The sequence below is a fragment of the Cimex lectularius genome, unplaced genomic scaffold, assembly GCF_000648675.2.
Source record: "Cimex lectularius strain Harlan isolate CLEC.00 unplaced genomic scaffold, Clec_2.1 scaffold338, whole genome shotgun sequence".
Classification (NCBI taxonomy): domain Eukaryota; kingdom Metazoa; phylum Arthropoda; class Insecta; order Hemiptera; family Cimicidae; genus Cimex; species Cimex lectularius.
The window spans coordinates 290122-308713 of record NW_019392974.1 but is presented as its reverse complement, the minus strand read 5'-3'; the positions used below and the strand labels follow the sequence as shown (position 1 = coordinate 308713).

At 34.9% G+C, this 18592-nt stretch overlaps 2 protein-coding genes and 1 pseudogene across 2 annotated transcripts in view; 1 reads left to right on the top strand and 2 right to left on the bottom strand.

Annotated features, from left to right (window-relative positions):
• Positions 1–16: 16 nt before the first annotated feature.
• LOC106666050 (zinc finger CCCH domain-containing protein 15 homolog) lies at positions 17–4102 on the bottom strand. The gene is made up of 7 exons (XM_014392932.1): positions 3713–4102; positions 3467–3653; positions 3193–3410; positions 849–968; positions 432–764; positions 233–365; positions 17–175 (listed from the first exon to the last, which is right to left on the bottom strand). Exons 1-7 carry the CDS (start codon positions 3782–3784, stop codon positions 66–68), a joined length of 1173 nt encoding a protein of 390 aa, XP_014248418.1. The 5' UTR covers positions 3785–4102; the 3' UTR covers positions 17–65.
• Positions 4103–9172: 5070 nt separating this feature from the next.
• On the bottom strand, positions 9173–10316 carry LOC106665907 (annotated as a pseudogene).
• A 900-nt stretch (positions 10317–11216) lies between these two features.
• Positions 11217–18592, top strand: part of LOC106665966 — a 75844-nt gene continuing 68468 nt past the window's right edge. The window contains exon 1 of the mRNA XM_014392798.2: positions 11217–11385. The gene's annotated coding sequence lies outside the window, so the exon portion shown is untranslated. The remainder of the gene's footprint in view (positions 11386–18592) is intronic.

Here is an 18592-nt window from a genome sequence, read left to right as displayed (position 1 = left end):
TAAAAAATAAAAAATCTTTTTAAAGCAAATAAAACTATATTTGATGTGAGTTGATCTTTACAAATTCATTGATCATTCAGTTCGAGGTCTTCAAGCTCCTCTTCGAGTTCCCCTAGATCATCATCTAAGAATAGGTTCTCATTAATGGCGACAGCGCCGTTATCTCCTTCAGCAGCTGAAATAGAATTTAATTTAAAAAAAATTAAATTAATTTTAATTTAAAAAAAATTACCTGAATCGGCAGGAACGGTTTTTAACAGGTTTTCTATGTGATGGGAAAGTCTGTCATCAGGAGCTTGCGTGATTCCATTAACATCAACATCAACAATATCAAGACCCAATTTATCTAATTCCAATTCTTTATACTGAAATTCGGGAAATATATTAATGAAGTAGCTAATTTAAAGACTTTAAAAAAAAATATAAATTACTTGTTGATCATCTGCCTCTTCTTCTTCATTTATCTGATATGAGTTGAAAGCCTCGTCGCCCTCTTCCATCTGGTCTCCGGTCGCCAGTTCAGGATTAAAAGAGAACATTTCACGGCCGGAGAGCCCGCTCGACTTGCCGGCCTTATAGTCTAGCTTCTTCTTGTCTTCGTCACGCTGCGCCTTGTCTTTCTTCTCTTTCACCTTCCTCTTTTTCCAGGCTAAGAAGGATTCTAAGGTGATTTTTGTAAACTGTTTCGAAGCCAGCGAGGCCCGTTCGCGTTCGATGAGGTCTTCGAGAGAGATTTCATCTTTCTTGTCATCTTTTTTCTTATTCTGGGAAAGAAGAACGAAGTTCAACAAATCAATATTTCAACTTTTTTTTGTTTGTTTATAGATTGTCCGAAGATGATTATTTACCTTCTTGAGGACATATCCGGGTGGGAGCGCATGACGATATATGCAGTTTTCACCATTAGGACAATTCCAAAACCAACCGTAATTATTATGCTCTACAGCATCTAAGAAATATTTACAAACCTGAAAAAAAATTGTATTTTTAGTTTTTAAGTAAAGACATCTTAGATTATGGTTTTTGGCTTTTAACTAGTTAAAACATAAATGCTTTAAATTTTTAAACCATTATTTTATTAATCAAACTTCAGTTTTTATGATTTGACCCTTACCAATCATCGCTGGGTCTGTCTGTCATGTTAGTCAGCTCATAAAAAGTACAAACATTTTGCCATTTCTATTAGCAAAATAACTACAATAGTGATAGGACACACTGAAAATGGTTAAATGAGCCAGACAGACCAACCCAGCGAGGTTAGGCAAACCAACAACAATATGAATCAAATCCCAAGTTCACCACACTGCTGACCACAGAAAGAAATAACACTCTCATAATTGAGTTTTTAATTACAAATTATCTGTCTGTATTACCTTTTAACCTATTAAAAACACGAAAGTTTACTTTTTAACAGGATAAACCGAGAAAGTTAATTTTTTCTTTTAAAGTTGATTTATTTAAAAACGGAAATTTTAACTACTAAATTATCTTATTTAAATATGTTATTTTTTAAAATACAATATGGATATTAATTAATTATAATGTTTTTTAATGAGGGTATTTCAACCCACGAGGTTACACAAACCCTCAGGGTGCTGGTGTTTTTGAAAAAAAGCTCATTTGTACATTGGGTTCGAATGCAGGGCCACTGAATTGGAATCCAGGATCTTTATATTACAGTGATAAGTGCCTTGACATCACCTAAACCGTTGCAGCCACCGACACCCCTAATTTTAAATTTAATACAATATAAAATGCTGGCGACAGGTGTAAATTCCTAAAACGTTAAAAATGTAAATATGTAATGTATTTACTTTTTTATTTAAAAAAACAAAAAAAAACACGGAAATGTTTTTAACACAAAAAAAGTTAATGTTTTAACCGGTTAAAAAACATTAACTTATAATTTGGTCCGTTTTAAAGAATTATAGGTAAATAAAACACAGATAAAATCTCGCGGTTGTGTTCACAATTGTATTTTGTAAATCTTTACATAGCCAATCTCTTCTTTGTTGGCTTTTCTGCAACACTTCTTTCTAACATTCCAGTGGTTTGATTTTTTTTAAGTAGTACCATTTGTGAGTTTTTAATTTCTTTGAGTGATACTTTATGGAACATGTTGAAAATAAATAAAAATAAATATAATATATAAATAAATAAAATAAATAAACAAAGATTCCTGGCCATGCAAAAGTTCAAAGTATTCAGTACTCGAGCTGTAAATCCAAAATTGTGATTGTTTCTGCAAAAAAATACAGTAGCCCCTTAAAATTTGTGGATATTTGGTACCAGAAAAATTCGAAATAAACGTAATACAAGACATAACAGTGTTTGAACATGTTAATTGTTTGTATTTTTTGATGTGCAAGGACATAAATAACCATTAATTGTTCACAGTTTTGCTGAATAATTAATTTCTTTAAGAATTTAATAAGGATAATCATAAGGATTTGAAATGGCCTCAACATCTCTTTTAAACTTAAAACTTCAATTTAAAGACGGGTCGAAATCCATTGCTTAAGTTTGTCCCTCAAGTTTAAAATTTCCCCGTGCTGTTTTGAAGAAAAGCTTAGGCCTGCATAAAAATTTTTTACAAAATGTAACGTCCAAAATTATTATTTATTCTTTCACCAATGGTCAGGACAGTTTTTTTTCCTGTTTTGGAAGAGGAGGCATTTTGCGACACAGCTTCAACAAACAGAAGAAAGATGGAACAGTATGTTGAAAGAAGGCAAAAGTTTTCTGAGAATCAATTTCAGCCGACAATCCATTTTATAAAGAATTATTTTCTGTATGAAAATAAAACTGTTTAAGCAACTGTTTTTTTTCGTTCGGACTTCTGCAAATGTCAAAACTTTCCTAATTTTTTCATACATGAATAGTGAATATCACAAATGTCAAAACTGCCAGTGTTAAGGGATTACGGTACTGTAATTTTTGAACCGATTTACTAACAACATATGGATGGCTAACAATAGCGAACATACATACGAACTGAAAAAAAAAACCTTAACACAACAAATTCTTCTATAAATGTCAAAGGGCACGGATCTGTAGTAGCAATAGGTTTGACTAGAAAACACAGTTCTAGAAAAAAGCTTTTTGGGATATGATAAAAAGCTATAAGCTTAACAAAAAGCTCTAGATAAAGAGATTGCACATTAGACCAATATTAGTTAAAACTAAACTTACGATATCTGTAGTTGGCCTGTTCTTCTCATCGAGTTGTTTGTTATCGAGCAACTCCTTGACCTTGTCCTCGGGCGAATCGTTGTCCCTCATATCGACGTATATGCTCCTCTTTTCCGATTTCCTCTCGACAGTGAGGTCGTGCGAGAATTTGCATTTCGCGCCTTTCGTGCACTGTCCTTCCTTGAAGAAAGCACATAGTATCGACTTCGGATCCGCACCTGAACGTAAGATAATTATAAAATTGACTATAAAATTTGAGGATTAAAAAAACAACCTTTTTCGACTTTTTGGACTGGTTTGAACAAGAGGTTCAGGTCCTTTTGGTCCTTGGATTTCCCGTCCTTCTTGTCGTCCTGTTGCTTCCTAGGAGGGACGCCTCCGCTTTTCACCTGCTTCTCGACTTGCTGAATGAACTTTTGTTGCTTTGCGCCTTTTTTGTTCTTAAGGCCGAAAGTTTTGTCCTTCAACGAAATTTAAATCTGTGAGTCGTCCCTGGGTTGTCTCCAATGGGCTTTCTTACCTCAATAACTTTCTCCTTCTTCTTCTGGTCGGCTTTCTTGCTCGGCGCCTGGGACTTCGACTTCGGTGGCATTTTTATTTTACGTTTTCTTTCTTCTTATTGACGGCGGAGTCAATTCGATTCCATTTCACGTGAGGCTAAACATGGATTTTACACGATTTTGTATTTTTGCCCTGTGTAACCACAATTTCTTCTCCTGCTCTTCTTGACCTTAATGAGGTTAACTTAAACGTGGTTAGCACAGTCCTAAGCGCCAAAAAAAGAAAACCGCCTCCTTACATTTTTTTAAAAATTCAAGAACGGAATATGAGAACATTTTGGAAAAAAAATTGATCAATTGGTAAAAATTAAGAATTTTAAGCCATTGCTCAAACTTTTGAAAATAAACACTGACGTCATCAAAGGGGAACTGACTCCTTAGTTCATTGCCATGTTTAATGATGGTCAATAGTCTTTTATTTAATCATTTGAACCAAGTAGATTGATCTTGATAGAATTGCAAAAACTTAATACAAAAAGATTTTCTAATTTCAATTACTTTCAAAACAAAAGTCATTTTATTCCAAAAATAAAAATTTCGTGTTTCACAGCAGAGGTCATTTGCTCAAAATTTACAAAACGAACGGAATGACGTCATTAAAGGGAAACTGACTCCTTCGTTCATTGTCATATTTAATGATGGTCAATATTTATTTAATCATTGGAGTCAGTTAGAATGATTAATCTCGATAGAATTGCAAAAACTTAATATAAAAAGATTTTTCTAATTTCAATTTACTTTCAAAACAATGTCATTTTACTCCAAAAATAAAATTTCGTATTTCAAAGCAGAGGTCATTTGCTCAAAATTTACAAAACGAACAGAATGACGTCATTAAAGGGGAACTGTTTCCATTGTTCATTATCATATTTAACGATGGTCAGTAGTCAATTATTTAATCATTTGAACCAGTTAGATTGATTAATCTTGATAGAATTGCAAAAACTTAATTCAAAAAGATTTTTCTAATTTTAATTACTTTCAAAACAAAGTCATTTTATTCCAAAAATAAAATTTCGTGTTTCAAAGCGGAGGTCATTTGCTCAAAATTTACAAAACGAAAGAAAGACGTCATCAAAGGGGAGCTGACTTTAATTAATTGTCATAGTAGTAAAAGATAATTATTTAATTAGTAAGATGCAGAGAAAGGTTGCTCGATGTGTCCCACATAATAGAGGCGTGTCATGCCTTTGCGCCATACAGAGAGCGTGTAGGCATGCCGCCGGAATTAAGAAAGGTTCTCGAGCACTGCAGCGAGTTTCAGGGTCCCCTGTTCCGCTTTTTAGGGGAAATTGTTTTTTTTTAATTGTATATAGTATGTCTTATGTGTTGTGTGTCTATATGTTTTGTCTGTGTGCATGTATTTATTAGCGTGAATGGCGAGGGGTGAGGGTGAAATATAACATCATCATCGCCACTCGAACGTTGAGAGCGTATGAGTGTGTGTTAGGGGTCGATGGCGGAATATTTATAAAAGTACTCCATCGACCCCAATCTAGATTAGTGTAAGTATAGGTCGGTGGAGGAATATCAAGTACTCCACCGACCAAACGGAATGAGTGTATTGTATGAATGTATTTATTTGAATGAATGTAGTGTTTGAAAGTGTAAATAGAATAATATTGACTTAGTTTGGGGCTGAAATGACCTAGATGTCGGAAGCCCAGTAAAAAAAAAAAAAAGATAATTAATTAATTTATATGGGGCACTCTCAATACGACACGCAAGAATGGCACACTTACGCAGAAAACAAACACTTTGAGCCCTGAAGATGATCTCAATAATGATCGAAACGTTGGCACAATAAAGAAAATATTTTTCTGAAACCTATCACACCAGACCGCATCTCACGATTTCTGAATAATTATAATTTATTAACTTTGTAAAGATAATTTGACAGGAAGAAAAATAGGAAATTTATTAGGAAGAGGAATATTACTAATTAAAGAAAAGATACGTACAATAATATTACAAGTAGGAAAAGTTTATATAGTGGAATTGTATTTACAAATAGTTTTTTAAAAATGAAATGTAATTTAGCCAAAAGTAAAAAGTTAGATTGATTTCTTGATAGAATGGCACAAACTTAATACAAAAAGATTTTTCTAATTTCAATTACTTTCAAAACAAAGTCATTTTATTCCAAAAATAAAAAAATCGTGTTTAAAAGCAGAGGTCATTTGCTCAAAATTTACAAAACGAATAGAAAGACGTCATCAAAGGGGAGCTGACTTTAATTAATTGTCATAGTAGTAAAAGATAATTTATTAACTTTGTAAAGATAATTTTATAGGAAGAAAAATAGGAAATTTATTAAGAAAAGGAACATTACTAATTAAAAGAAAGATATGTACAATAATATTACAATTTAGGCAATTGTAATCTAAGTTCGAATCCCGCTCGTGACACTGACTTTTTTATCTCAACTAAAAACCTTAATTAATTGAAAAATTATTATGACTGTTCTATAGTATACTACAATTGTCTGGTTCAACAATGACTATCAAATAATATCTACAGGCATTTCATTAAAATATATCCTTACAACACAAACACCAGAATATTGGCAAATACTTTAATGTTTCGCAATTCAATTTGATATTTCAAATAATTTCTAATTACTTTTGTTTAAATAAATCAGTGTTACGATGTTTTCACAAGGGGTTTTCCTCATTTCTCCAGGCAAATTATTTTAATTGATTAATCAGTTAATCCTTTTAAAGGAGATGTTGACAGACGCCGATCCCGAAATCGACCCCCCCCCCCGTGTTTTTCGACTTTGAACACGCCTGTGTTTTAGAGAGAGGTGGAGTTGTGAATATGCAAAAGAAAACGGGATGAATATGCAGATTTACAAATGGGGTGGTTCGGATTTAAATATGAAATTAATTCCGGCTGGCGGGCGTTTAAAAATATTTTTAAAAAAAAGGAAGAACCCGGAAGCGTTTATGAGATCGACGTGGATGTGCTGGCTTGGTTGATGTGGTCATTTCAAAGCCGGATTAGTTCGAACGGATTTGAATCATATTTACGAACCGGCTGGACAATTTATCTTCTCGTTCCTTGTTATCCTACTAAATTTTTAATTCTACGATAAATACCGGCGATTTACACCAGAATTAGCCAAACGCATTTAAATCTAAAATAAATATTTTTCCCGTTTAAAATATTCAACAATTTTGGCCTTGATCTACAAAATCTGAAATTGTTTTATACTTGGACATTGCCGTTATTTTATTAAACAATTCCATTACTTCGATATTTTATTTTATCGCGATGAAAGCATTTCTGGCTAATTACAAAACCCATTTTCACCTAACGCTGTTTCGGCCTACACTGTAACAATGGAAATTCTTGCAGATTCTCAAGTTTAGTATTTGTTTGCCTACATTTTTCAAAAAAGTATCACAGAAATGATGAATGATGGAGTGAGTGCAGGGTTCAATCCTTTTTTTAAAAAAGATAGTTCCTACTCACAGTAAGTTGTTTTCCAACCATCCGGATTTCGAGCTCTTACCTCATCATCAGATTGAAGGATTGCTACAACCACGTCTCTCGACATGAATTACGAAAGATACTTTTCTCGAGAGACGTGGTTGTAAAAAACCCTTCAACCTGAGCTAAGAGCTCGAAATCCTGATCGTTGAAAAACAACTTACTGTGAGTAGGAACTATCTTTTTTTTAAAAGGATTAAAAAGTAACACTTCGAAAATGCTGTTAGTGGGAACAATACATTATCATATTGCCTATTATGTATTAAACAAATAAGGTTAATAAACAAATAATAGAGTACAATGCGGGTTCTTCAAATTCCCCAATTTAGTTCTTTTTTATTTGACAAATTTTAATAAGTATATCAATTTTGAAAATTTTGTCAGTAGTAAAAATATATATTCTTTATTTATCAATATTTTAGTACGATAAAGTTTATTTGTGTATAGCGGGTAAGGAAGAAAACAGGGTATTAAACATATTTCACTTGTATCAACCGTGGTGCCTTTTGAAAAACTCTTCCACCTTAAAAATAATTCCTGCACCCCGCCCCACGACCAACGGGTTTTATGAAACCTGCACATATGAAATATTTTGGTCTATTGTATTTTTTAATGCATTTATTTTTATCTACAACTGTACATCTATTATATAAAACCAGCAGATTGGATTTCAATTTTTGTTTGTGCCATTATGGGCGTTCTAGAGACCCATTGGCAGCCGCTTTGGATTAATAAAATGATATAAATCCGTTAAGAGGTCTCTTATCAATATTCTTTTCAGACGTTTATGTGGTAATTGCGGGAAATGGAGTAATCGTATTTGTGTGTTAGTGTGATTTTGTCATTTACTATGAAAACGTCTATAATATTTTTTGATAGATTATAAAACTCTTGGCATTTAAAGATCTCTGATAAGCGTGTTATCGTTTTAGTAAAAAGGGGCAGAAACAATTAGTCTGAAAATTTTGGATTGAAAAGTTTGTAATCTTTGAATATTGGAATATTTGGCCGATCCATAAAGCTGGCAACCGTTCATACAAATACATTTGAGTAGCTATGTGTATGTCGAAAGTTTGGATTTTAATTGTAATTTTGATTGCCGGTTGAGTAGGTAATAAAGCGTTTTAAATCGTTTGTTGAGTATCTGTTTTTTTTAATCGTGTATGTTGATTTCAAGTTACTCTTCTATCAAACATAAGTTCTAAATAGTAACTTAGTCGGATTGAGGAACAAGTTCGTTGTATAAATGCTAGAAGTCTCACGACGGAGTGTAAAGGTGATATGTCGTGACTTTACGAGGTTAAACTTTATTTTCCAAAGATTGTTCCATTTTTCAATTGCCGATATGTAGTTTTGTAACATAAGTGAAGCTTGTGTAGAAGAGGGATGATTTGTTAATATGGCGGTGCCATCTCGTATGTGGCGGTAAGTGCATTCTCATTTGTGGCCCTGTTAGAAGTAAAAATTGTGTAAAACAATTGAGGGCATTGACCCTTGTGGCACTACCCACAGGGACACCTTCCTTGTGGGCCCAGTCTAGCCTGACCATCAATCCTGGTGCCTGGGGGTAACCAATGATGGAGGCAAATTTCCCCTTTTACCTTCCTATATCCTTCCTTTTCTAATTTTCTTTTCTCTTCCTTACCCCCTCTGCTTTGGCAGAGGCTTCCTGGGTTAATGAACCTCACCCCTCAGGCAACGGGTAGGGCTTCATATGATCTCCCGGGTGGGTGATCAGTCCCATCATAAATATAATACTAAACCGCGGGAGTAGAGTATCCAAGTGGCTCTAATAATTAAGGTTGGACTCTTGGTGGTCATGGTTTGGTAAACAAACTGTACCTTAGCTGGAGGGTACCGGCCAACCGGAGCCGCAGTTTTGAAATACTTTTGAAAATATTATATACACCATTAATATACTGTAGTTCAATTCAATAAATTTGTACTGACAGGTATTTCCCCGATGATCGCTATCTTTGCCTTGGCCTCGTTCTTGGATAATTGGCTCTCATCCCCTTGGTACAGCCCGTCGTGAGTGTCGAAAGGGTAAAATAGCGTGAGTAAACCTCCCAGTTGAAATTGCTGTTCGTCAAATCTGGGCTTTATGTGAGCCAACCCGGTCGGATAGTGCTGTCTCTTCCAAAAATGTGCAGCCTCCTCCTGCCGGGACAGAAATGTGCGATGATATGAAAGATTTCTACAGGTCATACTCAAGTTCTTCACTTATGATCAAATCGATATCGACATTTGCATGGATATAGTCACCATCTGTTGAACGTCGCACGGTCCCTTTAATCAAGCAGTGTTCCTTGGTTCATTGGAAGATAGCCTTGGGCTCCAGGTTTTTGCTGAGCCCTGGTTTGTTGATGTTTGTCCGAATCCATGAGATATCCTCACATCGGCGAAAACCCCACTTTCGGAGACAGGCCTTACCCATGTCTAAACCTTCTGATGAACCACGCCAAAGAAAAACGAATGCCCTAGATACTGCTATTTCTCCTACATCCAATTCCATAACCTGTTCCCAGCTCCAGAGTTTTGTATTTGTGACTCCCATCGTCCTCTGGTGTCCAAAGGAGGTTCTACGAGTATCACGTCAAATTTCACATTCAAGTATTTCATGCTAAACGTTTCAAGGTCGCATTTTAAAAACATTGGCGGCGTTGCAGTTTGAGCGATCTCATCCTTGAATTTTATTAATTCCCTCAACTTGGGATATTCCTGGAACCTATCGGCGAGACCGACATCCCTGATGAAGTTTTGAGTGCGTTGCCCGGTGTCGACGAAGTGTTGGAAGTAGTCATTATGAGGGTTTGAGATTGTGTTCCTTTGAGAAAGGTTGAAGAGTCTTTGTAAACAACACCATCGCACTCTTCTTCCTTCTCCTTAGCCTGGTCAATTGGCGTAGGCGCTGCTTTGACTTTCTTCTTTGGCGGTTCTTCCACAGACGTACCAAGAGCCAGCCTTAACTGGGCAGCGTTTGAAACCCCGAAGGTCTGGGCGAGGAGCAGCTTCGTTGCGACCGCTCTTTCAGCTCCTTGAGCGTGCTGCTCATTTTGTCGGGCGGCTGTCGCGTCGACGTCGGTTGGACGGGTTGGAAAACTTCTGAACTTAGCATTGCACTAGCTCGCTAGCCAAGGGATGTGACAAGTCCATGCATGTAAAATCTTCCTGGTGATCTCTTTGAGAGCACTGGGCGTCTGAGAAGTCCCCTTGGGGGTAAGTCCAGACGCTTAAGATCCTCATGGGTCTCAACACCCATGAGTAAAGATGGGAACATCTCATCCTTATGGTACACCTGCAAGCATAACTTTTGTCTCAGAAGTCTCCGTACCCTGGTTTACTGCGAAAAATCTCTCCTTAAGGTATGACTATGTAATCAGATAATAGGACTGGGGTAAAAATAATTTTAATTTGTGTAATAATCCCTCATGCTATACTTTGTCGAAGGACTGATACATCTAGAAATAGTCCAGTCGCGTACAGTTTCTTCTCGAGATATAAAGTAATGAAATCTGTAATTCTGTGAAGTTGATGGGTACTGGAATTGTTCCAAGCCAAATTGATGTTCTGGTAAGATGTTGTTTGAAGTTGTTAAGTGGTAAGTTGTTGCTGATGTTGAAAGTTCATTGCTTTGTAGAGAAACCAGCAATGTTTTAAAAAATTGAATGTTTTTTTTTTTAATTGAATTTTATAAACAAAAAATGAAGGCATATACAGGATATACGTTTTAACAATTATCCTGGCTGTTCCTTCTCCGCTCTGTCCCTTCTCTGGGCACCTGGAAGCCTTTCCTTTTGGCCTCACCGTCCCAGGCCCCTTCGGATTTCACGCCGTCGGCCCTTTTTCCTAGGCGACAAAACCAGCCTGTTTTGTCGAGTCGTATGGAGGTCAGATTTGGTGCAATAGTGTGGAGAGGTAGGTGGTGCGTGGGAGGGCGCTAGATCGATCCGGCTCCCTTCCACCTATCAGTCCGCTCTCGGCCGCCCCCCGACCAACAACACTCCGTTTTTCGTCAAAATAAATATATACATATAAACATATATACAGACTATATACATACTATAACCGCGTCTTCCATAACTAGGCTCCGTATTATGAACGTACATCTTCCATTATTCAGCACGAAGATACATAGGTGAGTGAGGTTCTCATCAATTTAAATTTTTTCACCAAATGAAAAACCATACACAAATAAAATATTCCTTTAAGAAAAAAAAGCAACTAAAGTAAAAACAGCATTTTATTTCCTTTTCCCCTGGGATGTACGATGTCACCCGTTGTCTGTTTTGCATAATGCCAGATGACGATTGATCCGATGATTCAATTCGGCATCAGTCACGGTTTTTTGAAGACTTCCCTTTCACCCTTCACCTCCTGCACATTTCAATACCGTGATAGAACAGTAACAACTGTATAAATAAATCAAAAAGGTTCAATACTAATTTTTTTTTAAACCGGGGCGTTTGTATTTTTTAAAATAGTTTCAAGATGTTCAAAATATCTTAAAAATTATCTGGCAATCGTGATTTAACAATAAATAATATTCTTTTAGTAAACATAAGCCATTAAAAAATAAAATAATCAATATTTATTTACAAAGTTCAATTAATAAACAATATGTCTTTTCAGTTTTTTCGAGATTATACTATTTACTTTCTAGATTCCTATATTATTGTTCACCCAATAAAAATAAAATCATTGTTTTATTTTTATTACGAATGTTAAAAAAACTATATTCTTTTAATTATTTAAACTATTTAAAAAATACACTAAGCAGTTTATGCAAATTTTATTTAGGATTTCCCCCAGTAAAATCTACGATTTTAAATTTTCTAAAAAAGTGGCCAAATAATCGTTCAACCTTTGCATAAATTAATAAACAATGTTGATGTATATTTTTTAATAAATGTTAAAGCCCGGGGGAAAAATATTCACCGTCGCCCAGACCGAACGGCGCAGGGTGCTACAGTTCCGCAAGACCTAGGAGATTTGCTGGTTTAGCCTAACTAAAAGTTTTTTGGGGGTGTCGATCTCGTGACCTTTTTTTCCAACTGTCCGAACGTTTTGGTCAGACTTCTGGCATCAAGCGCGTATAGACTTATGATGCCATGCTTTATCATAAGCAATGATTCAGAGCCTAAAAAAGAAGGATAATATGGGATCATCTACACATATCTTAAATTATTCAATGTTTGATAACAACTGGTAAGTGCTTCCCAAGGATTGTTATCCTGGTCTTCTCCAAACTTTTTTACCTCTGGAGGCTTAAGGGTTCTCTCGTTACATCTGCGAATAGAAGCTTTTTCTATTCCTCTATAGTTACATTACTTAGTACAAGGCCTTTCACGTACCTTTTTTAACTACGGTTTGACTCTTTGAGTCTTTTATTAACAGTTCTGAGATAGTTATCCTCAAAATAAACAACAATAATGAAAACAGTTTTACTGCCCTTCTGGATGGCTTGAATAACTAAACGGTACTCTATGTGGCTCAGATCTCAGCTATGAACTTAAACGACTCATTATGACACGAACATAATTAACAAAGACAATATAGAAATTTTTTTATCCGGGGTTGACAAAAAGTAAAAACTAGCTGAAAGCAACATTGAAATGAACCAGGAATTAGGAAGCTTCGTTTGTTGTTAAACAGTGATCTATAATGAGGTAAATAATCCCCGAGGTAACAGAAAATATTACTATAAATTTATTAAAACGTTGGTTAAGGTCAAGTACTATCAGATTTGTAGGGGTTACGATAGATAAATAGATTTGGGAGAATTCAGAGATCCCACTATGCTCTTACATTATTTTTCTGCAAGTATTTTTTTAAATTTAACTAAACAATGATGCAGTTTTTATTATTTCAAATATTGACATGTCCAATGTTGTTTATTATTGGATGAGAAACATAAAATTGGTATACAGTGCAACGTGAATTGGCAAATAGAGTTGGGAGAGAAAGAGAGAAGGAGAAAGAAAAAAGAAAGAGAGAGAGAGAGAGGACAAAAGAGGGTGGGAGAGAGAGAGAGAGGACAAAAGAGGGTGGGAGAGAGAGAGAGAGGACAAAAGAGGGTGGGAGAGAGAGAGAGAGGACAAAAGAGGGTGGGAGATGGATGGAAAAAAGAAGAGAGTGAAGGAGAGGGAAAACGAGAGAGAGGTAGTGAGGCGCGAGAGGAAGAGAGAGTGAGAGTGAGAGAGAAAGAAAGAAAGAGTGAATGAGGGCGATAGAGGGAGAAAGAAAGAAGGAAAGAAAGATTGATTGATTGATTTCCGTTTTATTTACACATCATTCAAAATTTGGTCTCAAGGACCACTCTTACATCTAATGTGAAATTCGATGGTAGATTTCAACGACTACTCTACTTAATCCTAACAAAACTATTTCTTTTTCATACATCATTAATAAATAAAAAACCATATATATAAAATTAACTTGACAAAAAACAAATAAAAATAAAAAAGTTAATTTCTCCTTACTTAGAGAATTATTTACAAAAAAATTTTACAAGTGTAATTGAGCAAGACCAGATATCAAACATTTCTAACAAAAAAACACTATATGAGGTATCATTTTACAAGTAAACATTTATTTACATAAAGAACAAATTTTTTAGATAATTAAAGTAAGATATTTTTAAACTTAAACTATATATGTTTAAATTCATATGAAGAGACGTTTTGTATTTTTAATTTTTATTTACTGTATTTAGTGTACAACTTTTAAACTTATAATCTGTCGTTTTTTTCAGAGAGAGAGAGAGAGAGAGAGAGAGAGAGAGAGAGAGAGAATGAGCGAGAGGAAGGGAGAGGGAGATAATTTTCATTTTAGATAATCAATGAATGAGAGAGAGAAAGAGAAAAAAGGAAGGGAGAAAATTGTAAATTTAGATAGTTAATGAGAGAAGGAGGCAGTGATTAAATTTACCTAATTTTTTTAAGAGCGAGAGGAAGGGAGAGAGAGAAAAAGGGGAAGAAAGAAAGAGAGAGAGAAAGAGGAAGAAAGGGAGAGAAAACGAGAGTAAAGGAAAAAATTGTGAATTAAGATAGTTAATGAGAGAGAGAGAGAGAGAGAGAGAGAGAGAGAGAGAGAGAGAGAGACAGACAGAGAGAGAGAAAGAGAAAGGTAGGAATTAAATTTAGCTAATTATTTTAAGAGCGAGAGAGAAAGAAGGCGAGAGAAAGAGAAAGGGAGAGAAAGGGAGAGAAACCGAGAGGAAAGGAAAAATTGTAAATTAAGGTAGTTAACGAGAGAGAAAGGGAAAGAGAGAGAGAGAGAGAGAGAGAGAGAGAGAGAGAGAGAAAGAGAGTGAGAGAGAGAGAGAGAGAGAGAGAGAGAGAGAGAGAGAGATTCATGTTAACACCGAAATCAACCCTTTGTATTATTTGAGATATTATTATTTTTAGCTGTTTTTATTATTTACTTTCTTAAAAAATCTCTACGTATAAATTTTTGTATAGAAATAACTAATTTTCTACTATGTAAACATAATCCAATGTGAATTTTTAGTTTTAAGAGTACAAGTTTAGTTACCTTACTTAATAAATGGGTCCGCATTCTCACGCTCTGTCCTCAACCCTCTCCGGCCTGATTGTCAATATTGTACACTGTAAATTAACAACAAATTGGGTGTAAAAATAAGAAACGACAATTAAAAATAATATATAGTACGATTAGAAGACCACGATGCCCCAATGGTTCAGACGTCCGACTCGTATTTGCCATGATAGGGGTTCTGGGTTCGAATCCCAACACATCCCACGAAATTTTTATTAGTAATAATAAGCCAAAGGTATTTTAAAGAGGTCTAATCTCGCGTTCGCTACCCTTACGTTTACTTGGAATGTGTTACAAAAATTACTTTACTTTTTTTTAAAGCAAAGATCAATTTGTATTTATTATTAACTTGTCATGAAGGACGGCTAATTGAATCGATTTAATTAATCTTCCTATGGAATGTGAGGTAGAATTTGTTGGTCAAACCTGTTGAAATAAGGTGGAACAGTTAGATTAAACGATTGGACAACAAAGTAAATATACGAGGATAATTAAAATACAAGCGTAAGACTATTATGAAATCACAATGTTAATTATTTAAATTGTTAATTAAAATAATTGGATTTAATAAAATGCTTATGTTTATGTAAGGTACTGATGAAATTTTTTCACCGTTCAAATTAATCAAATTAGGCTAATAAACCAGGAAATAATTTGTACCCAATTTATGAAATAATTTCTTAAAAATAATCCTAGTGAAAAATACATATGTCAATTAGTGTTTTACACGATTTAACAGAATCGTAGAAGGGTAGAATTGTGCCAAGGGTTGTGTGACGTGATCGTACGTGGATTCTCTATGACAACCGGAGACGTTTCGACAATAGAAAAAGCGAGAGGGAGCAAAAGAGGTAGAGATAGAGAGTGATTGAACCCTGGGTGGAAAAATCGCGTGAAAATCACGATTATCCGATTCCCCCATGATTTTGCCATTTTCGGCCAAGCACCCCGGTTCAAAACGGCGAACGACAGGATAAAACAATCGGATTATTTTCATGGATTAACACTATTGAAAAAAAAGTTTTATCCGTTTATAATCATTGATTTTACACAAAGTCTGACAACGTTAGATATTTTTTTTTAACTTACGCTGTAAATTAAAAAATAAACTTCTCAATGGAATTTCTGCCATTAATGGGCTGCGTCAGCTGTTAATTTTTCCTTTGTCTCTCCCCGTACTCGTGACCAGGAAGTGCTGATATACTGCCTCCCACCCCGCCGCACAAAGCCCGGAGAGACTTCTTTTTTTTATTAATGTTATTTATTGCTTTTTGATATTTTCCGGCTCATTCATCATTTTACGTTTCATGCATAGAAAGTTTTTTTTAAATTTTAAGATAATGAATCCATGTGTAAACGTTTTTGTGTTTATGTTTTTCATATTCAGTAAATTTGTATATGATTTTCTCCATCGAAATATTTTTCTAATACTCAACTAGTATTTTGATAGTTCTACAATAAATTATTAATGTAAATAGCTAGCAACTCAAAACAAATCCGGAACTATATAAATATCTCATTATTTCTCTCTCTCTCTCTCTCTTTCTCTCTCTCTCTCTCTCTCTCTCTCTCTCTCTCTCTCTCTCTCTTTTTCTATCTTTCTTTATATCAATCCTATTAATCTATAGAGGGTGTATCAACTTCTACACCCCACCCATTTAATACATATTTCCAATTTTATAGAAAAGATAAAATAAAATGAAAGGTAATATCATAACTCGGTCAAAAAAAGCGATAACATATTTTTTCTTGCAAGAGAAAAAAATCGGGCATATCTCAGAAATGGCCAATCCTATCACAATTTTACTTTCAGTAAAAGTGGTATGAAGTAATGTTTAGAATCGAATTGTACAATAAAAATATGGGATTCTCATTAAAAATAACAAAGTTAGTGTCATTTCCCAGCTACATGAGAAAGTTGCGTTAAATCTGTTACCACCAATCGATTCCTAGCTAAAATAACTTGGGGTTTGTAAAAGACAATTTTTTCTAATGTTAATCTTTTCCGAATTAAATGGATGAAATATAGAAGTTGATACACTCTGTACATTTAACTATGTTTCTATCTATCTACTCTTACTGTCCCACTCTCACTTTTTCTCCCTCACATTCTCTTTTTCTTTGTCTCTCTCTCTCTCTCTCTCCTCTTTCTTTCTCACTCTCTCTCTTTCTTTTTTTCTTTCAATCACTCTGTTTTTCTCCTACTGTATCCACTCTCCTCACTCTTTCTCTCTTTCTTATTTTCCCTCTACCTATCTATCCATCCCTATTTCCCCAGTAAATTAAACTTTAGATGTTAATAGTATGTATGGCAAGATTTATGATCACGGCGCATAAGGCTATAATTTCTGAAAACCGGATTGCATTGCGGGTTTAGTAAGTCGTAGCGCCGTTTTCTAAAAGCAAAACTGCGACTTCTAGTCATTCCTTTGAAATTAAATCGGCCATGAATCTTTCATTAAAAGCTCAATCACTTCCTAATGTCAATTTCGGAATTTAGCCATTAAATTTTAAGAAAGAATCTTTGGCGTATGTACCATATGTGATCTGTCGTTGGTTCTTTTAAGCTGTGTATTCCACGTTTTTGTTACTCTTGATGTCGCTGGGTCACAGCTTTAATATTAAAAGTATGTTTCCAGGAATGACATTTTTGTAGGTATCTAGCCAGACAAACAAAATAAAGATCTTATTTATAAAATCTTTTACAACTCTTAAACAAAATAAAAATCTTTTAACATAAATGATTGTAAACTAGTTAGATAATACAATAATATGATCGATAATTGCATAATTTAGATTCAATTAGTATTCCTACCTAGGGTCTGTTTATTTCCAATTGATCATTATCGAATTTTCTTAAAATTGATGGGTTTGTAATGATTACCGGATTGTATTGCACTAACACATTTTCCATTTCATTAATAGCCGACTGATGGTTAGGTTGATTAAAGGCTGCTTAATCAGCAAGGCTTGTTATAAACCCTTAGGGTAATCGAACAAAGTTTGAAAATACGATTTTTCTTTTTTGAAATTCATATTTATAAAGAACACGGTTGGAACCGATGAGAAATTCTTAAAGGTGTTAGCCAACCTTTCCCCCCAAGCAGTTGGTAATTTTTCACCAGCGGGGCTTTATTAGGCCGGTAGAAGTTTTGTCTCTCCCTGGCGTGGAAAGTTACAGCATCTGTGAGAAAAACAACTGGAATTGGCTCCAACCCCCTTTGTACTTAATCACCTTTTAAGTACCCTGTACGAAATCCACCCCGGCGGTCTTATATCCTTAAGAAAAACACACCGGATAAACAGAAAAAAATAAGTCAGTAACGTCTACACCGGTGAATATTTCACGTGGCGGTTTGCAATTCCAGAGGGAAGGAGGGATTTCTCAATTTCTTTAAAAATGCAAGCGGGTGTTAAGTTCGACAGCCGGCCCTTAGCCATTCCTAGAGCAGGATTTTATTTAAGAAAAGAGAAAAAAAGAAACTGTAGGGTTTGATTGTGTCGAGTTATTTTTTATACATGCTTTCGGATAAAACGTGGCATAACTGAGTACAGACTGTGCCCATTTTTTTAAAAAAAGGTTTTGGCTTACGTAAATGCACCACCATGGAGCCTGTATGCGTTTTTTTTGTTTGGAAAGCAAGTATTTGCTTCCTTGTTATATTTCCAAGAGAACTATAGTAAAAAATCGAATATTATAAATGAAATTTTGTTGTTCGCTTCGCTCTGAGGTCTGTGCAAATCGATCCGTGACCGGCTCATCCACGTATATATATAAACTAGAT